Below are 25,155 nucleotides of genomic sequence, written 5' to 3'. Positions count from 1 at the left end.
TTAATGAGCCCTGATTGATTTGAAATCAGAAGTTATGAGTAGTGTTATGCCCCAAAGGTGAGAATATGACACCTATGCTGATCAGAAAGCATTTCCCCCAGTTGCAATGATTAGGTCAGGGATCTATTAGCAAATGAGATACAAACTTAAAATTTTTGTTTGGACTCTTGAAGAAAAGCATTATTTTTTTTCCTAAAGGAGTTTCTGGAGTAGAGACCTGGAACTCTTGCTATAAGTAGAAAGACCCTGATCTAAAATGGAGCTAACACAAAAGGAAGAAGAGCCACCAGGCAAGCAGAAGAAACTCATTCTTATCATAAAATTTTAACTGTAGAATCCAGTCATTTCCAACTGTTTTACCATCTTTTACTTTATTCATTTTCTATTATTCTCTTACATTTATTTAAATAATATACTTGTAAACTTAAACCTATCCCAAAAATAAAATACTACCAATAATTAAATCCATTTTAGCCCCTTCCTTATCTTGTTTGCTGCTTCACCCAAAGGAAATCAACATTCTGAATTTTGAATGTATAATTACCTTGCTTCCTAAAAATAAAATATCTTTATCATATAAACACTTGTTCGGTTTGCCTAGTTTTGAATTTTAAAGAATTTAGCAGACTATATGCAGACTTCTGGGAATTGCTGCTATTTTTTCATTCAACATTATATATGTTACAAAGTTTTATATTGGCTTTTGAATTTAGTTGTAAATTCATTTTTGCTAACCTAACATTCTCTATTGTATGATTATTTCAAAATGTGTTTACCCATTATCCTGTCAATGAATATTTAAGTACTATGAACAATAACTGTGAACATTTATAAACATGTCTCCTATGAGTGTAACTGGTAGTTTGCAGGATGTGGAAATATTCAGCTTTACAAGACAATACCATACATTTCCACAAGCAGTCCAGGAAATGCAGTTGACCTATGTGCCAAAAAATATTCTAGTCTCTTTATAAACAGATCTAATACCTCCACTTGATGAGCAAAGAATTAAGTTTTAAAATGTTCTACTTTGCTGTTGTTTTAATTAAAAACATGGATAAACTTGTAATCCACAAAACAATTGGGTCTATAGGTTTTACTGTCAATTTAAAAATGTGAATTGTTCACAATGTAATGGGGTAGATGGTAGCTATATTTGTGGTGAACACAGCATAATGTATAAAATTGTCAAATCACTAAGTTGTACACCTGAAATTAACATTGTGTGTCAACTCACCCAAATTTTTAAAATGCCAATACTTAGCTACTTTATGTGTGTCATATTTAGAATAAAATTTTGGAGCACTAAAATAGACTGATGTCATGTGAATGGAAGAGAGTTTCTTTGAAGCAGAAAATTTCCCCTTACTAAATATTATTAAAATAGGTGATCTAGAAAGTTATATTTGAGGTATATGAATGTGTTTCCATTAACAAGAAGCATATGTATGAAAATATTTTCAGCCATTCCTACAGCCTATATTATTTTAAGATGACTCACAGAGGTTAGGAGAAGCATGGTAATGAATCAGAGAATTGCATGTTATCATAAAGTTCTTTGTTATCTAGAATTATAGCCTAGGCTCAAAAGCCTAGTCAAGTAGAATAAGATCTTCTGTTTGAAAAATGATAATGAAATACCATCTTTACTGTCTCATTGATAGGGTACAGAGTTCTGTAAATAAATGAACGTCCAGAACCTAAGTGGACCTGGTACCTTCTAACAGACCACCTGCAGGTATTTTATTTAGCCTGTAAAGAACTTCTTAAAAGTGAAAAATTCAAAACTATAGCTTAATTAAAGTAGATTTACTTTCAGCCTATTTCATAATTTAAAAACCCAATTTGAAGATGTAGTGGAGGGAGATGAATAGGTGAAGCCCAGAGGATCTTTAGGGCAGTAGAACTATCCACACATACTATGATGATGGGTACATGTCATTATTATCCATTTGCCCAAACCTACAGAATGCACAAGAGTGAACCCTAAGGTAAACTACGGACCATGGGTGATTATGATTTGTCAATGTCAATTCAATTACAACAAACATATGACTCTGGTAAGGGGACGCTGATAATGAGGAGGCTGTTCTTATGGGGCAGGCAATACATGAGAAATTTCTGTGCCTTCCTTTTTAAATTTTGCTATGAATATAAATGTGCTCTAAAAAATAGTCTTTAATAAAATGATTTACTAGCTGCCATATAGACTTTTATACACATACACCAGTTCTTTTTTTTTTCCATAAGGTGTAATTTATTGGGGTCATGATCTATCCTGAGGCTATGACAGTATGTATTCTTTAGGTTAGCCTTACTTACGGATCCCTTGGAACTCCAGCCCCTGCCTTTGGCTCATGACACAGGAAAGGAAAAATGGATTCCCTGAGGTATACAGCAAACTGTGGTCAATATCTCCTTCCAACATGGTCTCTTGGTCTCCAAGGCTGATGCAATGCTTTAATTATCAGAATGATTTGTGCCAAAACCACTTCCACACTAACAGGCACTTTTGTTGATCAACTCCCCAGTGACAACTTCTTCTAGAAGCCAATGGTTTCTTGGCAAGAAGCTTTGGAGCCAAATCCTACTATTGAACTGCTGAAAAGACTCCTACTAGCAGGCCCCAATTCCCCCAACATAATAAAAGATTCTCTGAAGACATTACATCAGCCACCTTGAATGGTGCTTCTGTCTCCAATGCTCTGCCCAGTCATGAATGGCAACTGAGGCCTCCTGTCTTTCTCCCTATTCGTGAGCTCATGCCAACTCCCTTCATTTACATGGAACATCTTCCTAAAATCACTCTTCTCCTGCTTCCTGTCACTCAGAACGTGGGCACAATGCCATTTACACATTCAAGACTTGTATGATCCATTGAAGTGTCCACTGTTTACACACATGGCACCTAAGTGTACCTTGATAATGTGTAGACCATTGTTTCTCAAAATTGCAGAAGACTTTTAAATAGGGATGCTCTGAAGCTCAGCTTCAGCCTTGATATTCAGCCACAATAATTTATTCGTTTAGATTTCAGCATTTGAAGGGCTGAAGAGACAAAGGCTTGCATCAGTGCCATTTCTGATTGTCTCTGCCCTTTAGGGCTATGACTGCATAGGTTACTGCTGTCTTCAATCTACATAATGGTACCACTACAGATTAGTCATGGCATTCATATTCACTGCTGGTATGCAAATATTTACTCTCAAATGTTAATGAACATTTTAAGTGGAACTTGGAGAAAATACCTCATCTGTTGTTTTTTTTTCACTTCAGTTTTCTTTCAGATGTGAAATATTTTGGATGTGATTTGGATAATCATTCTTTTAATATTAATAATTAGAGTACTAATGTCTTTCCCAAAATGTGAGCACACTCATGAGAGCCACAGCTGCAACTGATAACAAATCATTTCAGGAACAGGCACAAATAGAATCACAAAGCAAATTAAATTACACAAGTTCTTTTTCCATTTTTTTAACCTAAATCCTCATTGATAAAGGAATTCTATTTTTTATTCTTGCCTCAAATTTATTAGCAAAATTATCTAATATGGCTAGCACAGTCTGGTAATATTTAAATTATGATACTCAATTATGAAATGTTTAAGTCTCTTAAAGAATGAAATTTATCTTTCAAAAATATTTTTACTTTTTTCTTTGGCTTGGATATTGGTAGAGAATGAGGACCATTGCAAAGGGTCTTGAGGAATTCCTCCAATGAGATATTGAAGAAAGTTTCCTGAATAGGGCAGAAAGGAGGAAAAGAAAGAAATGTTAAGATAAAGAATATTGAGTCAAGTTAGAAACACAGTCTTTGAAAGGAAGGAAAATCTGCGTTTCATGAAACCATCTGGGAATGGTAAATGCTCTAAATACCACTTCTGGTACCCACAAAGATCTCCAAAATAATCTCTCAGGATGGCTTCCCAGCAGGGCATGCTACAACAGAAACTGACCCATTGTTCCCAGCTACTAAAAGAAAACTGGAGAACTAACAATTGCTAAGATTTTTATTCTTGCTGTGTTTTGACAAATTTGGAGCATAAAAGGTATAATAAATAAATTCTCAAACACATTGGATCATGAGAAGCTGAGCTCTTCTGAGAACATAAGACTGGATTTTCTCATTCATATCTTTCCACAAACGCTCCTAAGATTAGAAAAGATTCCCCAAATATAAAGCACAGGTCCGGGATCCCTGGGTGGCGCAGCGGTTTGGCGCCTGCCTTTGGCCCAGGGCGTGATCCTGGAGACCCGGGATCGAATCCCACGTCGGGCTCCCGGTGCATGGAGCCTGCTTCTCCCTCTGCCTGTGTCTCTGCCTCTCTCTCTCTCTCTGTGACTATCATAAATAAATGTAAAAATAAATAAATAAAGTACAGGTCCTTCTTTTCCTTGTAATTTTAAGAAAATTATCATTTTTACTGTTTTTTTCTTCTCATTTCTCCTCAATCCTTAAATTCCCTTATTCTTATTTTATTAGGATAGACACTTACTTAATGTTAGTCTTATTAGGAGTCTTAATCTGCTTAATCTTATTAGGAAAGCCTCTCACTTCCAACTTCCCTTGCATCATTATTAGAAAAGCCTTCTCTACCACAGAGCTGCAGCACACTTTTGCCATAATTTTCTTTACTACACCAACAAGTATCTTCTATTTAAATTTTTAACTATTTTTATTTTCCATGGCATAAAGAATATTTTTCCAGGTAGCTACACACACACTTGTCTTAACAATCTTTTTAATCACTCATTTGTTCCCAGTAATTTAAATATCACATTAACCTTATTCCAAAAGCTGATGCCTATTCAAAGATTCATGTTCAGCTTCAGTAATTAGTCTATTCCAATGCTCTTACCACACATTTGTAATTATTTGTAGCTGGGTGCTATATTTTATTTGAGAGACTTTTCCCCCAATTTTTTGTTCAAATTACCCACCTGTGTTTTGCATATTTATTTTTCAAGAGGAACCAGTTTGTCTAGTTAAAAATATATATGATTAGTGGTTTTACTGGAAAGCTCTTTAATGTGTAGGTTAACTCATGGAGAGTTGAGATTTTTAGGATGTTGTGCATCTTTAGGACATTAGGCAGAATTAGAGAAAGCAATCTCTGGCACACACACAGGACCTGAAATAGTTTGGGTTTCCCAACCATCAAACTATAAAACTTCATAATTCATAAAGCACCAGATAAAGTATTCAAAAGTTCATTGCCTCAATAGGGAAGAAACATTCATCATGGACTAAACACTGTTCTGGTCTTATTTAACAAAGTTCAAAAACAGTTATAGAAATGCAAAATATCCAGCAACCAAGGTTAAAGTCATAATGTCTAAGATGCAATAAAAAATTATGAAGCACGTAAAGAGGCAGGAATACATCATCCATAATATGAGGGGATAAACGATCCAACTCTCCCACACAGAAACACACACACACACACACACACACACACAAAATGACAATGATTATAGATTTAATAAATGAGTACATTAAAATTATTATTATCACTGCATTAAATATTTTCAAGAAAGTAGAGAAAAGATTGCATATGGTAAGTAGAGACATGGAAAACACAAAAAAGACCCAAGTTAAAATTCCAGTGATTAATAATATAATAACTGATATGAGAATAACAGATTAACAGATCGGACACTGCAGCAAAAAAGGTTAGTAAACTTGAAGACATAACCATAGAAACTATCAAATAGAAACTATCAAAGTGAAAACAAAGGAAAAAGGGACTGAAAAACAAATACATAGAGCATCCATGAGCTAAAAAAGAACTTCAAATAGCCTAATGTATGGATAATCGGAATCTTCAAACAGCAGGATGGGAGAAAGAACAGAAAACAGAAATGATGGCCATATTATTTCCGAATTTAATGAAAACTACAAATTCACAGATCCATATCATACAAGGCACAAAATCATGAAGTACACCACACTACGATATACATCATTAGAAATTGGTCAAAAACACTGATAAAGTGAAAATGCTAAAAGTAGCCACAAGAAAAGACACTCTCTGTACAGCAGAATAAAGATAAAAATCACAGCAAACTTCTCACCAGAAACATGGTAAATCAGTGGAGCAGAAGAGAATAGAGCAACATCATTAAAATACTCAAACAAAAATTGTCCACCTAGAATCCAATCCTCACTAAAAACATCTTTAACAACAAAGCTGAAGTAAAGACTTTCAGGATGCACAAAATTCAAGAAATTCATCAGCACTTAGCCATTGCTACAAGGAGAATTAAGGAAATTCTAGTGGGCAGTTAAATCCGACCAACTGGGAATTCAGATCTGAAAAATGTGAAGACCAACAGAAGTGGTAAATGTACATGCAAATACAAATAATAAGATATCTGTATCAGCAAAACCCACACAACTAATTTTTTCACTCTAGAATGTGAGTTTTGTCACAAATAAGAAAATTTCCATTTTCTTGGAATGAAGTTTATACTTTCTCATCCAGGTACCACATGTTAAGAACCTAAATTTAAATGTCCTCTTGATATAGCCACAACTTGCTTTCTAAATCCTCTGAACGTTAAGAGGCTTCCCATAAAACGGCCCCAAATCATGCTAAAAAGCTGAATGTGGTACAATTATTAAACTCTTCTGGGGCTGTGAGAAATGTCAGAAATGTATCAAAAATGTTCTCAACTTCAAAAAAGAACCAGGAGATTTTAAAGATGGTTCTATATTGTAATAATTCTCCTTTGTCAGGTATCTATGAACTTAGATGACCTCCTGCCCTGAGATTGGAAAAAGTCATCCAAAGAGCAGAAGCATAATGAGCCAGCCCTTTAGTCCTGGAATTGTATGCTTTAGGGGGAAATGAAACTGTATAAGTGACTTGAATAATCTATCCTATGAAAACTGATTTGAACAACATTTATAATAATAGATATGATGAAGTGGAAGGCTCTTGCTGATTATAAAAGTAGCTACACATATCTGGGATAAAATCGGCAATTGATGACACTCTCCAGATTGCAGCTGGGTAGGAATACCAGAGTTTACATCGGGCTTGCTGCCAGCTTTGAGGTGTTTTAAAATCTGTCTGAAGAAGAGGCCAAATAGACCATTTACAGGACTAAATGATCTTAACTAGTTAACTCTTAACTAAAGCACATCAATGTTCATTTCTTTCAGGGAAAAATAGACAAGATTCTAAACCTTGAGGAAAAAGGAAAGGCTAATTACTCAAAAAAATTGACATTTTTTTAAGGGGGAGAACTTGTCCCACCCGTGGACAGATAAGCTAAGCCAATGTTATGATAAGTCCCAGATAAAGAACTGCTTTCCAGGACAATTTCCTAAACAGATAAAGGAAAAAGCTACATACCACCCTGTTCAGATGAGGGCAACCTGGTTTGACGGTAATTTCTGTGGCTTCTACAACCCTTTGGTTAATTTGACTCTTACGCAAGAGTTCCACAAGGTGGCGCCCAAGTCAAGTAGTAGGTTTAAATTCGGGCTCCAAATTTCACCTAATCCTAAAGGATTTGCACTTTGTCCACTCAGTTTCCTATTTACCGTGGTTTCTTGATTGTCTTTCTACTTTGCAGGTCACCTTTCATACTCCTGTTGATTCTGCTTTTTCTCTGACTTCTAAGGTTGTAGGTCCTAGGTCCTCTTTTCCTCTGTCAATACACACTGCTTCAATAAATGTACCCAATCCCATGGCTCTAAATGTTACCTAGCTGCTGACTATTCACACTTACATCTGCATCCCAGATCACGCTTCCTAATTCCACACCTGTATATCTAATCGCCTGTCCAAATCTCTACTTTGTTGTCTAATAAAATCTCAAATTCAAGAGGTAAAAAAAAGGAAAAAAAAATGAACTCCTGATTCCTCAGCCACTCACTGTTCCCCACCCTCCCACCATCATCATGCTCCTCTCTCAGAGTCTTTGTCTTCTCAAGTGATGGCAAGTCCATTCCAGCAAATTCTCCTGTCAAGCTCTTTAAATCACTCTTCGCTTTTCTCTTCATACCTTACATCCAATCAGATACAGAATTCTGCTAGTTCAATGTTTTGCGTACTAAAATATAGTTCTATTTGGTGTGTAAGTTCTTATAGATAATTTTTGTTAATTAAACTTCAATTACACCTTCAGTCATTAGAAAGCAATTTGACTTGTAGGCCACCTGCGTGGCTCAGTCAGGTAAGCATCTGGGTATTTCAGCTCAGGTCATTATCTCAGGGTCATTGGATCCAGCCTCATATCCTAGGAGATGAGCATGGAGCTTCCTTAAGATTCTTTCTCTTTTCTTCTCCCTCTGCTTCTCCACATCCCACATTCTCTCTCTTCCTCTTTCATTCTCTCTCTTTCTCTCTCTCTCCCTCCCAAAATTTGAAAAAAATAGTACTCTGACTTACTAGTAGGAAAATTATGGCAAAGTTGTCATCACACTTCATCACCTGTAACTTTTAGCAATAATGTTCCTCCATGAAAATGCAAAATACACACCAGAGAAACGTGTAAAGATTCTCTGAATATGATAGTTTATGTTAAATTTTCAATATAGCTTTCTTTTCCCAAAAACTTGTGCATCCTTCAATCTTCCTCCCTCTTTGAATCAGTTGAAGATCTGTTAACTCTAGAGCTCAACATTCCCACTGCTGGGCTACTGCAGTTCTAAGGACTGCCTTGCTTATTCAATTTTTGAACAACTACACTTGCTTCCAAAAAGGCTAATTCCTGGAGAATATTACACACAATGCTTAACTACTAAAAATGACAAAAATTGCCATTTTTGCTGAAATTTAGAAGTAGTGGAAATTTGAATAATAATAAAAGACTCTTGGCTGCTTTTTGACATCTGATAGCCAGGTCCTGCCTGGAAGGCTGAAATATACTCAAGGACAAGGGTCAGGAAAAATACTGAAAAAATACCATTTTATCCAAGACATAGTATTTAAGTAATATCAAAACTAGTCAATGGGAGTCTGATTGAAAGGCACCAAGAACTCAGCGAGGGAGGTGCTAAAATGGTTATGAATGAGGCCGCAAAATTAAAAATTGGTAACAGTAAATTGGCAAATAATTGGACCAAGGAGGTAATGTAAGTCAGGTTGACTTCTCATGGTAGAGAATCTTGACAGGATAGACCTTCTTTTAAAGAACCAAGTCTTGCTTTCCACTTATGTAGTGGAGTTGCTCAAGGATGCCAATTGCCATTGACTAACTTCTTGAGATTTAAAAAGTGATTATGCCAAAGGGAGAGAAAAATGCCTGTTGAGAAGCATATGGCTCTGTTGGATGATAACACCTGTGGCCACTCTGGAACTCTGATACAGATCACCGTGCAGAAACAAATAATTAGATAGTTCCTACTGATATAGACTTCTGCTCTGGAGCAGAATGTTGGTCTGGCCCATGTGAGGTTCTTGTCTCCCAGGGGACACCCTATTATTATAGTGGATGGGTGCAAATTCACTAGGTCAGGGATTAGCACCTCCATCAGTGGAGGACCAGACTCAGGGGATGAAACTAGCATGATATAGTCTGTGGCATAACACCTGTGCTCAAACAGGCACTTTGCGCTCCTATAGCCCAGTCCATCGCCAAAAGGAGAACATTAATTTCATAATGTAACTTCCAAGAAGATGAATGAGAGCCTTTTCTATTCGATCTAAGAATACAATCAATTAGCATTTAAAAAGACACCTGAATAATTTGGTAAACAGTGGAGTTGGATATCTTACAGCAATCATCCTTAATTGGAGGGAATGTAAATCCCTTGGTAAACCAGAAGGGCTATTCCCTTCTCAGGAACATGAATACTTAAGTCTTTACTGTTTTAAATCTCTCTCTGAGAGCAATAAAAATCCTAGTTCTTCAAATTTGATCAAGATGTAATAATTGGATGACTTTTTCCTTGTTTATGTTCCTTGTGGTGCTTGACCCCACAGTCAGAAAAAACAAGTTAGAAAAATTTCACCTGGTTCTTGGACTCTCTGAAGTTACTTCACATGACCAAATCTTGAGTCTGGTAAGATCTTGGGTGAAATGAACTTAGAGTCTGTATTTACATGACTTTCCTTTTTTTAATTTCCTTTTTGTTCTAAGTTCAATTTGCTAACATATAACACCCAGTGCTCATCTCATCAAGTCAGAGCAAATGATAGGTATTCGTACAACTTTCCATTCTTGACCAAATGTAAAAACTCCATTCTACAAATCACCTCTATGATTTGGTTAATCACTCTATTATTTGGTTTAAGTATTTCATATGTAGATTTTAATTATTGCATAGAATTATGCCTTAGAAATTATTTTTGAAATATAACATTAATTAAACTAATTACATAGAATAAGTCATCACATACCTATTACTTTTGAAGTATGTCAATAATTTACGCTTGATACCTGTTTGCTTATCTACTCATGAGGTGGGAAACCTGAGTTCTAACTTGAGTTAGATTATTTAGCTTGATGTAATTTTGTGTGCTTTTGAGGACATTTTTCAAAACTAAATGAATGTTATACACAACTGATGAATTATTGAAAAGTACCTCTGAAACAAATTTATAAAAAAGAAAACTAAATGATGTCTACTTAGAAATGAGAATTGGTAAATAAAATGTGTAGATTTCTAAAAAGTGCCCAAAGGCAACAAGGGATGGATAATGTATCTACAAAGATTTACTAGGAAATTCCTTGATGAACTCTTTACCAATTTAACTTCTCACTTTCCTCCCTTCTTTCCTTCCTTCCTTCTCTATCATCTATCTCCCTTTCTCCTTCCCTCTGCCTGCTTTCTCTCTGTCCCTTCTCTTATCCTGTGGGTATGCATCTGTGTTTCTCTTGTACTAATTGTGCTACTGCAGAAATTGAGGCTTTACAGATGCTGAGATCATTAAGCCAGCAAGTGACATGGCTGTGACTTAGTGGTAGGTTTGCTGCATCTGGATCCAGTGACATCCCCCTGCAAAGAGAAAGGCGCTGCAGAAAGAAATGCTAGAAATCTGACAGGAAGCAGAGGGGATGACAGTGGAATAAAGTGAGAAAAACAGAGAAATAAAGTTAAATCAGTAAGGGGCTTGCTGGTGACAGGATTGAATGTTAGGTCAAAAATTCAATTCCGCATTATATCAATAGGGAGCCACGCAAGCTCCAAGCCATAAGATAGATGGAGCATTAAATATTACTTAGAAAAATGAGTTTCAGCTTTTTTACATGAAATGAATCACTTCTCTAAAAATCCCTACCCAGAGGCCTAAACAATCAATGCAATTGAGAAATGGATGCTTTGTTTGAAGAGGACTGAGTTGTTACTTCTCTAATGAGCCATCCTTGTACTGCAAATGAGGACCCTGGGACCCAGAGGTGCCAGCTATATGCCCCAGTAGCACACCACATTAGTGACACAGCCTGAATAAAGCCCGCTTCTCATTTCCTGACTCTGGAGTCAGGGTTCCTTGTAATTCACCATGGTCCTTACAAGTTCTTGGGTCATGAGGGAGAGGCTGAGGTTAAATGGTGGGAATAAAGGACATTTGCATGGTCTGCCCTGGAAGATCTGCATTTTATGTATGGGGTGGGATGGGAGTGAGGCTGCTGAATCATAACAATGAATTCTCAGCCTTCCCAAGGTGGTATAGTCCACTATCAATTGAAGCTGCGCTCCAGAAAATTCCTAAGATAGGCCAGTCACCCTCTGCTTAAAAGTTCCAAGTACTAACACAAAGCATGTTTTCACAGTAGCATTTCTTCTGGGTTGCAATAGTAACTCTCTTGAAACATCACATCATCAGCTCTCTTCTGCAGTGGTAGAACAGAGGAGTTCACAGTTTGAGCTGTGTGATCAAAAGGCCAGTCCACAGCACACTAGTTATATATTCTTTTGGGAGGGGTATGCTTGATATTTTTTAAACTTTATCATATCTAATTTCAATCAATTAACATACAATGTACTATTGGTTTCAGAGGTAGAGATCTGTGACTTATCAGTCTTATACAATACCTAGTGCTCATTACATCATGTGCCCTCCTTAATGTCCATCACCCAGTTACCCCATCCCCCCACTCCCTCCCTTACGGTGACGCTCAGTTTTTCTATGCTTAAGAGTCTCTTATGGTTTGTTTTCCTCTCTGATTTCATCTTGTTTTATTTATTCCTCTCTTCCCCTGTGATCTTCTGTTTTGTTATTTAAAATCCATATGAGTGAGATCATATAATTGTCTTTCTCTGATTGTCTTATTTCACTTAGAATAACATCCTCTAGTTCAATCCACATCATTACAAAATGGAAAGATTTCATTTTTTATTGCTGAGTAGTATTCCATTGTATGGAGATACCACATCTTCTTCATCCATTCATCTGGGGTCTTTCCATAATTTGGATATGGTGGACATTGGTGCTATAAACATTAGTTTAGTTAGTTTCCTAAACTCGAAGTTCTGCTCCATCATCTGTAAAAAAAAAAAAAAAAAAAAAAAAAAAAAGTCACTCATAGTATTATTCCAGTACTCAGAGTAGGGTAGGTGCTCAAAAAAGTTAGCTAGTAATATTAATAAAGGAAGGAAAACTATATTTCACTTGGAAGAACAATTAAAAGAAAGAGGAGAAATGTCCTGGGAGAAGCTAGCATTAATGAAGTGTCTACCTTTTAAGCTCTTTATTTAATATATTATTAAGATCCAAATTCTTTAATGGTGAAGAGATGAATAAAGATGAATAACACAGTCTGTGAGGTCCTGGAAAGACATGAGGCCAAATAATCATTACTTAAATATCACTTGTTGCTTTTTTAGGTTTTCCAGATCTCCAATGGAGCCCGTATCAGCACCTAATATATGGAGAATCCAAAAAATGTGACTGAATTCATTCTTTTGGGCATTACAGAGAACCCAGAGCTGCGGAAAATGCTCTCTGCTGTGTTTCTAATCATGTATGTGTCCACGGTTTTGGGAAACCTAGTAATTGTGGTAACTGTGATCACAAGTCAGAGTCTGAGATCACCTATGTATTTTTTCCTTACTTTCTTATCCCTTTTGGATGTTACCTACTCTTCTGTCATTGCCCCCAAGATGATTGTGGACTCCCTCTCCAAGAGCACTGTCATCTCCTTAGAAGGTTGCATGGCGCAGCTCTTTGCAGAGCATTTCTTTGGTGGTGTGGGGATCATCCTTCTCATCGTGATGGCCTATGACCGCTACGTGGCCATCTGTAAGCCCCTGCACTACTCGACCATCATGAGCCCTCGGATGTGCTGCCTGCTGCTGGGAGGGGCCTGGGTGGGGGATTTATCCATGCAGCAATACAGCTTCTCTTCATGTATCAAATACCCTTCTGTGGCCCCAATGTCATTGATCATTTTATATGCGATTTGTTTCCCTTGTTGAAACTGGCCTGCATGGACACCCACACCCTGGGTCTCCTAGTCATCCTCAACAGTGGGGTGATGTGTATGACCATCTTCCTTATTCTCATTGCCTCCTACGTGGTCATCCTCTGCTCTCTGAAGTCTTGCAGCTCTGAAGGGCGGCGCAAAGCCTTCTCCACCTGTGGCTCCCACCTCACCGTGGTTGTCTTGTTCTTTGTGCCATGCATTTTCCTGTACGTGCGGCCTGTGGCCACCTACCCCATTGACAAGGCAATGGCTGTGTCTGATTCCATCATCACACCCATGTTAAATCCCTTGATCTACACCCTGAGGAATTCAGAGGTGAAAAATGCCATGAGGAAACTGGGGAAACAAAGGAGTTTTGTTGGCAAGTGATGGTCATGCTAAGACATCATGTTTCCCATTAAGGGAGATTCTTTCTGAAAGGTGAGAGAAATAAGCTATTCATCACCACTACAGCATAGAGAGTTTTGAAAAATATAAACCTGGTTGGGGCCCCTCGGTGGCTCAGTCAGTTAAATACCTGCCTTTTGCTCAGGTCATGATCCCAGGGTCCTTGCTCAGTGATTCTCCCTCTCCTTTTCCCTCTGGGGAGAAGGGTTCGTGCTTGTTCTCATTCTCTCTCTCATATATATAAGTAGAATCTTTTAAAAGTGTATATCTGTTTGGGGCACCTAAGTGACACAGTCTGTTAAGCATCTGACTCTTGATTTAGGTTCAGATCACAATCTCAGTGTCCTGGATTAAGACCCTCATCAGGCTTCAGGCTCAGGGGAGAGACTGCTTGAGAGCTCTCACCTTCTGCTTCTGCCCCTCCTCCTTTCACCCTTGCATATTCTCTCTCTCTCTCTTTCAAATAAATAAATAAGTCTTTAAAAATATGTAAACCTGCTTTGTGATTTAGGATTTAAGGATTATGGACTTGTTAAAGGATCATAATACTTTACTGCTTTATACACTTCCTTGGCTTCCCATTGCCTTTGGAAACATCTGGACTTTGTGGTAAAATTCCCTGATTGATCTTCCTACTGCCTCTAAGTCTCCCACCCCATCTGGCGCACCTCACTTACTCCTTTACTGTGCATCAGCAGGTGTTGGCTATTTTCATCTGCCCCCAGAGCTCTTTGCGACTTTCTCACCTCGGTGCTTTTGCTTTTCTCTTTCTGAAAGCAAGTCCCATCTTCTTCAATTGGTTGCTTCCTCATAACCTATAGTCTTGGAAAAGAAATTAACTGGCCTTACCTCAGAGAGCTTCCCCCATGATTCTTTTAAAGACTTTTTCACTCTTTACAAAATTCCCTATGTCAAGATCATCTTTATTTTCTTTATAAAAATAATTACAAGTATGATTACTTTTGCATAATCATTTAAGTTTTGCTCCTTGCCTTCTCTCTAATATACCAGACATCCTGACAGATAGACTTTTGTCTTATTTATGCTTGGCATCTGTTAGATTTCCATAAAGATCTGTTGAATGATTATAGAATGCAAGAGACTTTTCTCCCTAAAAAACTAGCCTAATTTGGATGGTGAGATGAAAAAAGGAGACGATCAAAAAATATCAAAAATAAACAAGCAGGAAAGATGCTATATTTTGTCCAATGTTTTTTTGTTTTTGTTGTTTTGCATCAATTGAGAGGATCATGTGGTTCTTGTCTTTTCTTTTATCAATGTGATGTATCACACTGACTGATTTGCAGATGTCGAACCACCCTTGCAGCCCAGGAATAAATCCCACTTGGTCTTGGAGAATAATCCTTTTAATGTACTGTTGGAACCTATGGCTAGTATTTTTGTGAGAGTTTTGACATTCATGCTCCAAAGGCATGAATGAAGCAAAAGCAAAAATGAACTATTGTTACTTCATCAACATAACAAGGTTTTGCACAACAAAGAAAATAGTCAATTGGGATCCCTGGATGGCGCAGTGGTTTGGCGCCTGCCTTTGGCCCAGGGCGCGATCCTGGAGACCCAGGATCGAATCCCACATCAGGCTCCCGGTGCATGGAGCCTGCTTCTCCCTCTGCCTGTGTCTTTGCCTCTCTCTCTCTCTCTCTGTGTGTGACTATCATAAATAATAAAAAAAAAGAAAATAGTCTAATAAAACTAAAAGGCAATCTGCAGAATGGGAGAAGATATTTATAAATGACAAATAAAGGGCTAGTATCCAAGATGTATAAAGAACTTTCAAAAGCAACACCCAAAAAACAAACAATCATGATAAGAAATGGTCAGAAGACATGAACAGACATTTCTCCAAAGAAGGCATACAAATGGCCAACAGATATATGAAAAAATGTTCAATGTCACTTGGCATCAGGGAAATACAAATCAAAACCACAATGAGTTACCATCTCCTATCAATCAGAACAACTAAAATTAATGTCAGGAAACAACAAATGTTGGCAAGGATACAGAGAAAGGAGAATTCTCTCAAAGTGTTGGTGGGAATGAAAGCTCGTGCAGCCACTCTGGAAAGCACTACCGAGGATCCTCCAGAAGTTAAAAATAGAGCTATCTGGTGACCTAGCAACTTCACTAATATTTACCCCAAAGGAAAAATGTAGTGATCCAAAGGAGTGCCTGTAACCCAATGTTTATAGCAATAATGTCCACAATAGCCAAACTGTGGAAAGAGCCAGACATCCACCCACAGATGAATGAATAAAGAAGATCTGATTTTATATATATATAAAACCATATATAACTATAAAATATATATATTATAATATATAACACCATATATATTATTTATATATAAATATAATGGAATATTACTCAGGTATTAGAAAAAATGAAATATAATTTACATTGATGTGGATAGAACTGGAGGATATTATACTGAATGAAATAAGTTAATCAGAGAAAGACAATTATCATATGGTTTCACTCATATGAGGAATATAGAACTAGCACAGAGGATCACAGGGGAAGGAAGAGAAAACAGAATGGGAAGAAATCAGAGAGGGAAGCAAACCACGAGAGACTCTTACCTACAAGAAAGAAACTGAAGGTTACTGGAGAGGAAGTGGATGGGAAGATGGGATAATTGGATGACAGGAATTAAGAAGGGCATGTGATATGATAAGCACTAGGTTTTATAGGTAACTGATGGATTACTGAATTCTACATCTGAAAATAATGCACAGTTTCTGGGCTAATTAAATTTAAATAAAACAAACAAACAGAAGAGACAGAGTGAAAATGAGAATGGAATCAGTAGAAATAGAGGGCTCTGGTTATTTTATAGAGGGTACCTCATAATATGCAGACAGAGAAGGATTCTATCAGCAGTTAACATTTCAGCTTATTTTAAATTCTTTTGAGATTTTTGGAGGAAAAGTGCTAAAACATATCAATCAATATGTTTAATGATGATGAGCACCAATAAATAACAAAAATGATCAGGTTTGGAAACAGCCATGTGAGGATTAGTGAGGCGAAAATTCTAGAAAAAGAGACTAATGCAGAACTACTGTGATTTTTCCAAGGAACCATGAAAGACCAGGAGCATAATGGTCCAGATTGAGAGTGGCAAGAAGCAAGTAATACACACCTGTGTACCTCAGATTATGTAGTGCCGAGACCACTAAATCTCCCTGAAGCTGCAAAGAACATAAATGTTGTTATTATCTTTTAAAAATGACCCAGACTCAAAAATTCTTCAGGAATGGTGACTGACTCTCACTTTTGTACTATAGAGGAGTTAGGGAATAGGATTGAAAAGTACTTGATAAGGGGCAAAGAACTAATGTTATATTAGCTTTAGGTTTATGATTCTTACTCTCTTTTTAAAAAGATTTTATTTAAAAAAATAAAAAATAAAATAAAAGATTTTATTTATTCATGAGAGAAACAAAGAGAGAGGCAGAGCCATAGCCAGATGGAGAGGCAGGCTCCCCATGGGGAGTCTGATATGGACTCAAACCTGGGATCCAAGCATCATGACCCAAGTCAAAGGCAGATGCTCAACCACTGAGCCACCCAGGTACCCCTGATTCTATTAATGAGAGCTTTTTATGACTGTGGCATCCTATAATTGAGGGTCAACTACCAGTTTGTTCACATCTCTTCATAGATGATTAAATTAGTCTCAGGAAACAGCATGCCTCCATTGATCTTAAATACATTTTAGCAGATAAGGCCTGAAATATTTTACATATTCTGCTTTCCAACACAATCCTTAGTTTGCTGATTACTGCTACCAGAATTTTCTAATAATCTTATTATATTGTTTTAAAAAAGACTAATTCCAGGAGGCTAACATGGGATTTGACAATATTTTTCTGAATTATAATTAAAGCACAGGAAGCTAAAAGTAAATGAGTTTAACGTGAAAAAGGGTATGTTCCAGAAACTTAAAGAAAATGTCACAGTTAATTCTAAGAGAGATCCTTTAAATTCAGGAATAAGGCCACCTTTTAAAACTGCCATTATTATATAATTTATTGAGTTTTAATGCCCAGTTCTCAACCTCATATACTTATTTGAATCAGGAAGATAATAAAAATTGAATAAAGCCAAACTATGGAAAAACATTTAAGAACAATTTTAAGACCTTTGCTCCCCGTAGAAAAGGAGCAAATCTTGACCGCTTTAAAAGCCAGGACTAAACTCTGGTGTGTCGTTGCCTAATGAGGGGCACATATCCAAATTTGTCCCAAACTCAACTTTTCAAGAGAAATCAGGTATTCATATTTAATATGTATTTTAATGATTTGAATATACTGATGACCGATTACACTTATAAAATCTTTTATGCTAAACAATAATCTTTGGATTAAACAAATTTACAGTTTTTCAGGTAAATTTGGTCTAGCAGCCTGTCACTTTGGAAAGTTTGTATCAACCAATGAAATAAGAGGAAAAGGAAATATAGTAGTCAGAACCAAACACAAGTCATTGTTGGCTGATGTATTCATCTAGTTTGCCAAACCAAGACAATCAACTGAGAGATTACAGTGTTTATTAAAAGAGCTCACTCAAAAATCAGCATAATAATACTTCTAAATGTAAGTATAATAGACAAATATAAAACAAAATAAATCTTCTTCACAATAACAATAAAATTAAGAGATGCAACAGAAATGTGAACAGTCTTCATGAAGAACACTAAACCTCATCACAAAAGACATGTTAAAACTGAGTCAGGTGAATTACACAATTTGAGATGGAAGTAACTCACAAGTTAAAGTTGTTAATTTTTCCCAATTAATTGACATACTGAGTGAATTTCTAAACAAAATCTCTGGAGGAGATTTGCATGGAAATGGAGGGAATTATTCTAAACTCCACATGTTTAAATATATAGAAGAAAAGACTCAAAGATTTTGGAGAGGATGAGGAGAAGAACCAAGTGCAAATATGTCATAAAGCTATAGTAATTTTTCAAATCGAGTATGCTCACAGAATAAACAAATATATTAAGAGGACAGAGTATCATGCAAAGAAATTCAACCATATATATATTTGGTAATTTAATATAGGATTAGGTTGAAAGTATTAACATGAAAATAAATTATATTAAGAGAAATGACTATCAATTTGGGAAAAAAAGTTAAAACGTATATCAAAAACTCAATAAAAAGCATTCCCAACAGGAGTCGATGTGTATGGGAGACATTAAAAACATAGGGGGAAAGGATGCAGAATAAGATAAAAATACATTTTAAATCGAGTTACAGCAGGAATGGGGACATGGGAGATGGGATGCAGGGAAAGTGTACTCATTTCTTTTATTCATAACTCATAATTATTTTTAATAATATAAAAACAAACCCGATTCAAACAAATGTAGTGTTTTAAATTTCTGGACGTAATGCAGTCACTGAACTTCCCCTTTGCTGAAAGTAGCTAGATGCTGCACAAAATACTGGGCACATCGTATTCAGTTTTGGATAACTGGCAACATACTCCTGGGACCCCTTACAAAAAGGAGACAGATCAGGTGAGTGCTAGGACAGACTCAGGCTGACCAAGAGACCTCCAACCCCTTGTAGAGGTGAGGAGAACGGCAAAAGGCTCCCCTCACCCTTGACATCACAAAATGGTTTTCTAAGAGCTCTCTTGGATCTTGAATGAATTAATTTTCTCTTTTTTCCCCCTGAACACTCAAGGATTGATTTTCAGACTTCCTTTCCTTTCTCCTCTTCCAATACTTGGAGTGATTCCTTGTCCCCTTTCCTCATGACTACTTCCTCATGTCAATCCCCACCCAATTCACTTTGAAGTATTCCCCATTGGCAGATACGGTTTAATTATACCAATTTGTTCATGAAAATGTATCTTTTCTGTGAGTGCAAACAAATATTTCTCTAATGTCCTCATTTGTTACCTGATAAATGTCCTCTTTGGGACTTAAATAACTAGTCCAGCACCACCTCCTATATAAGAATACTAAGCATCTTTGGTGAGACATGATAATATTGGCAGAAACTTCTCACATACTTATGAAATTCATTGTATTCTTTTCTCATTAGCTTATATCAATTAAAGTAATACTTCCTGGTGCCAATTTGATGGGAATTATAAACTTAGGTACTGAAAGAGTATCACATGACAGTGCTTGATTATAGATTATGATGTGGTGGTGGTGGTGGCAGGTGTGTATTATACATATCAGTTGGGTGATCTTCAAAGGTGAAAATATGTATTTTAAAACATTCTCATATAAAAACAAAAGACCATAATTGAAAAGCACTAAAAGGGTCTTTCCAATCCTGGGTTCACCCAAAGAATCTGGATTTTAATTTTTTGGACGCTAAGGACACACCACCTGTCAATGAAAAAAGCACTTTTTCCTAACACCTGAAAAAACATGGCAGTCAAGGAAGTTAACCTACACTAATTCAATGATATAAACATCCTAGGAAACTTTATTTTTTCCCTGTGTGCTCATATACCTGGAATTAATTCTCAAAATATAAGAAAAGTTCCCATTTTTCTTTCCTGTTTCTTGCTCTTCAACATGCGTTGTTCTTTAGCCTCCTTCTCCAATTTAGCCTCCCTTCTGTTTATTTCCTTCTTCATATTTCTGCTGCCAACCCCCCCAACCCCGCCTCTTCCCTCTCCCTCGTGAAGAGTAATGGGAAGGACCTTGCCTATGGCAGCTGACTGGCTGATACCACCAATCACAGTCCAGTATTAGACTTTCCTTCTTTCACCACTCACAGAACTTTGAGAAGTTCTCCAGACACAGTACAGGTTTTCAATGAGATATCAAGCTTTTCTTGGAAGTTGAAGATCCCTCCGTGTGGATTCCCCAGTGAGGCAAAGTCAGGCACAGATTCCAGAGCAGAATTCTCTTAGAAAGCCATCTCCAAATCCCAGGTCGTCAAGACAGTCACCTACACTCTCTAAGTTCCAGGTCCATATGGGTTAGCTCTTATGACCACATTCATAAAAATAGACTACAATTTAAATAAAGAATTGGTGTGTGTTCACACACACAATCATTCTGTCACTAATTAGTACATTTTTTTTTCTGAAGACAAATTGGTCCAGGAAACTAAATTATCATGTGAATATGACCAGATGTCAATACCACTCAACTAAGGGCCAGGATGAGTTGCTCAAAATGGTTTTCGACTATATAAATAACCTTATTCTAAGCAATCCGTTCAGAATAAGGAGTCTACATATTTATTAATATGAAAATAAATATAAAAAGTATTGGTTAAAATTACTTAATTGGATTTCATCCCAAAAGGAATATTTTATCTTTTCTGTTCATGAAGCAAAACCAAGGTGTTAAGGAAGTATACAATAGAATCCCTGAATATCACGTATCAACATAAATCATACTTTGCTACACCATAACTTTTTCATGGCATTTTTCACTTCCGCATTCCTCAGTGTATAGATCAGAGGGTTGAGCAAGGGTGCCCCAATGGTATAAAACACAGCCACCACCTTGTCTACTGGAAATGTGGTTGCTGGGCGTGTATATATGAATATACATGGGCCAAAAAATAGGACAACCACAATAAAATGGGAGGTGCAGGTCGAAAGGGCTTTTCGCCTTCCTTCTGCACTGTAGTTTCTCAGAGAGTACAAGATGATAACATAGGAGATAAGCAGGATTATGAAACTCACCGTGCATATGGCTCCACTGTTAGAAACAACTAGCAAATTTATTACATAAGTGTCCATGCAAGCAAGTTTCAACAAGGGCTGCAAGTCACAGAAATAGTGATCAATCACATTGGGACCACAGAAAGGCAATCTCGAAGCCAGGAAAATTTGTGCTGAAGAGTGGATACAGGATCCCACCCAACCCAGAATCACCAGCACACTGCAGACATGCCTGTTCATGATGGTTGTGTATCGCAAGGGCTTACAAATGGCTACATAGCGATCAAAAGCCATGAGGATCAGCACGAAGATTTCCATGCATCCAAAGAAGTGGGCTGAAAAGACTTGAGTCATGCACTCATTGTAGGAAATGGTCTTCCTCTGAGAAATGGCATCCACAATCAATCTGGGGGCAATGGTTGTAGAGAGGCAAGCATCAGTAAAAGACAGGTAAAATAGGAAGAAGTACATGGGACTCCCAAGGGTCCTGCTTCTTTTAATAGTCACTACAATGAGAAAGTTTCCCAACAGTGTGGCAAGGTAAAACATCAAGAAGACCCCAAATACTGCTTTCTGTTTTCTTGGATCCTGTGTCAAGCCAAACAGAATGAATTCATTCACAGTGCTATTCATCACCATTTTGTTGGTTGCAGGTAAGGTGACCTTGATAAGACCCTAAGCTGCAAAGCGAAGAAGAAGTCACATTATGGAGAGATCAGTAGGTTGAACTCTGTATTCCTCATCTGCTCCATGTTACTCCAACTTCCTTTAATTTCCTATGAATCTTTGTAAATCTGCAGAAGTCCATGCCTTTCCAAGATCAATCTATTGATTCAGAAACTAACCCAATTGGATCAAAGCCTTTGCATTTGGAGAATAAAAAGTCAATATCCTTCAAAATTTTTGAATTCTACAAAGATTGAAAATGGCAGAAATTGTACTTTCCTGGGCAAATGAATTAGCTGCCTTAACATTTAGCCTTAATCTGAAAAATTGAAATCTGTCTACACTAGAGATTTCATGTGGGAAAGTCATAGTGGAAAAACATGGAAAAGCAAGTTTTCCTTCCAGCCAAAGCCATGAAAACCAGGATATGAAATTGGAATATATTTCTGTGGTCAAATATAAAATTTGGAGACATACAAATTTAGCCCAACTGGAATTTGAGCCTATCTATAATAAAGTGCCCACCTCCTAAGAAGTGAGAGTTGCACTGAAAACATTCATCTTTGTATCTGCTGCACTGAGAAACAGTGGAAAGCATACAAGTACATCCGTTGTGGCCCCAACAAAGCAAATCAGTGGTGGCTTCAGATCTGTCACTTGCTCTCTCACAGAAGGACCAGAATTGCTCACTCTCAGTTGTTTCTCTGGGAGTGGATGAAGGGGGCTGTGTAGCAAAATTACACACCTCTCGTCGGCTTTAATAGGATCATTTTGTCATTGCTCCTTACGCTTTTGTTGTTATTGTTAAGATTTATTATTTTTAGAATAGTGTTAGATTCATATCAAAACTGAGAGAAAGGCACAAAGAGTCCCCATATAGCTCTGCCCCCACAAAATATCACCCCTGCCATTATCAACACTTCTGCCAGGATGGCACACTTGTCACAACTGATGAGCCAACCATAACCCACCATCAGCAACCAGAGGCAGAGTTAACCTTAGGTCCACTCTTCCTGTGGTACAATCTACGGATTTAAATAAATGCTAAGGACATGCATTCATCATTATAATATCATACAGAGCATTTTCACTACCCTAAAAGCAGAATCATTTAGATTCCCAGAATATAGAAAATAATAATTCTTTTCACATAGTGTCTAATATTCATTAAATTCTGAATAAAACCTCTTACATCATTTTGTTGGGAAAAATAGCAGATTGAATGAGATACCCATATGAATTTGCACTGTGAGAATTATTAGTTCATACATACCAAAAAATCAAGCTGGTATTTCACAAAGATCAGTATTACAAATGGCCAATCCCAGTATTCATTAAGTGGACACTCCATGTTTCTAAACAGAAAGAAAGGACACAATTTCAGATATTCTCTCTTGTCCTCATCCTCTATCCTCTACTTCTTTTTATTGCTTTGCTATATCTTGTAAAGGACAGTATAAAAATATGATGAATCATGAAAATGATAAAATGGTTACTATGGCTTTCTAATGCATTAGCTGAAATACTCACCATGAGTTTGAAAGCCCTCAAACACTGCCATAACCTTGCCGACCACTTTCCTTTCCCGCTTCTGGGCATGTGTGCTCCAACCACACCTGTTATTACTATCCTTCATAAATATACCCACATACCATCTCATTCACTAAATTTTCAGGATTTCTTAGTGACAAAGACCTTCCTCTCACTGTGCACACAGAACCCAGTTCAGATGCCATCTTCTCAGAAAACCTTCTTGCTAACGACTTTCCAATGGTAAAAACTGTGTGTGTGTGTGTGTGTGTGTGTGTCTGTGTGTCTGTGTGTAGTGAATCTATCCTTAATTATAGCCTTCTTCATTTTTGTTTTAATATCTGTGTTCATTTGATTTTATGTTCCATAAAGCAAGCTCATTTTGTTCTATTTGGGTAATTCAGGATAGGCTGGCAGGCAATTTACTGGAGATCAGTCAAAAAGAAACCAGTACCAGAACGCTAGCCTTTGTGCTCCATGGCAACCTCTCCTTCTTGGACACTCCACTCACTACTGCCATGAGAAGCATCAGACACCAGCCACTCGAGTAGAGCCAGCATAAAGCCAGAAACCATACATACGTAAGGAACAAAACCATGGACACATCCAGTACATGTCCTGACTAGCAAATGGATGGAAAATCCTGATGAGTCAGAAAAAAAAAAAAGAGAGAGAGAGACCAGCATTTATATTTATACTTAAATGTAAATACACAGTGCAAGGCTGAGCAAAGAATTTTGCAAGGGACAAAGGAGCACTTCATCCTAGGATTTCACTAGAGTTTTCTTCTCATTCCTCCACTCTGGAGAACATCTCTCACTCCAACACCAGAAAGAAAATGTAATTCTTAGGTATCAGTGGGTTTGGGCAGCCAACATTACAGTCATTAATATCAGAGCAAGGAGTATCATAGTGCCATAGAATCGTGGTAACAACACTTTCTATGAATACTGATTGCCATGGTCAGTATACAGCCTTTCCTTTTCCTGACCTTAAGCTTTGCAAGTAAGAAATCCACCTGTGTAGGATACTATTCCTCTACACCCTTCAATGTACCCCTCATTCGATAAGAATTGGTCCTGAGACAGTGCTGCATCAAGGACAGTGAAAGGCAGAAACCCTGACATATCAGAATCTTCTCATTACTGAGAGAAATAAGCTTCCTGGCACGTCATGCTTCTCAAAGATTGAAAGAATTACATAATGGCAACTATCAGAAACTTCAGTACTGAATGGGAATCAAGAGAATGAATGTAGTTTACTAAAAAAAAAAAAAAAAAAAAAGTAAATTACTTGGGTTTTTAAACTTACCCTATTTCTTGTACAGAAGGAGATGAGATCCAATAGAGAGCCCATAGTTTTTTCTCTTGCAAATCTGATTTATCTTGAAGATGAATCATATGCAGTGTGTTTGAAACATGTAATCTGTACTTCGAATACTTCTACTCAGCTTTCCACTGCAGGATCTATGTGGAGAGAAGATACACCACAGGTAGCCAATCTTTCC

At 37.1% G+C, this 25,155-nt stretch overlaps 2 protein-coding genes and 1 long non-coding RNA gene across 3 annotated transcripts; 1 reads left to right on the top strand and 2 right to left on the bottom strand.

Moving 5' to 3' along the window:
* Nucleotides 1-10,055: 10,055 nt before the first annotated feature.
* On the bottom strand, nt 10,056-25,155 carry LOC140613358 (uncharacterized). The gene is made up of 3 exons (XR_012014473.1): nt 24,960-25,155; nt 23,392-23,473; nt 10,056-12,444 (listed from the first exon to the last, which is right to left on the bottom strand). It is a non-coding gene; the product is annotated as an uncharacterized lncRNA (long non-coding RNA).
* On the top strand, nt 12,829-13,754 carry LOC140613564 (olfactory receptor 4C6-like). Its single transcript, XM_072792014.1, is given in 2 exon segments — nt 12,829-13,267; nt 13,270-13,754. Coding segments are annotated over 2 exon segments (924 nt in total).
* On the bottom strand, nt 21,133-22,091 carry LOC140613357 (olfactory receptor 4C11-like). Its single transcript, XM_072791889.1, has one exon. The coding sequence runs from the start codon at nt 22,089-22,091 to the stop codon at nt 21,177-21,179; it is 915 nt and encodes a 304-aa protein (XP_072647990.1). The 3' UTR covers nt 21,133-21,176.

The sequence above is a fragment of the Canis lupus genome, chromosome 21 (genome assembly GCF_048164855.1).
Source record: "Canis lupus baileyi chromosome 21, mCanLup2.hap1, whole genome shotgun sequence".
In the NCBI taxonomy this organism is placed as follows: Eukaryota; Metazoa; Chordata; class Mammalia; order Carnivora; family Canidae; genus Canis; species Canis lupus.
Note: the sequence above shows the minus strand (reverse complement) of the source record. Positions and strands in the feature narration are given on the sequence as shown.

Coding starts and splice junctions, on each gene's coding strand:
- LOC140613357 (XM_072791889.1), bottom strand. CDS start 22,091: ATGGTGATGAATAGCACTGTGAATGAATTCATTCTGTTTGGCTTGACA.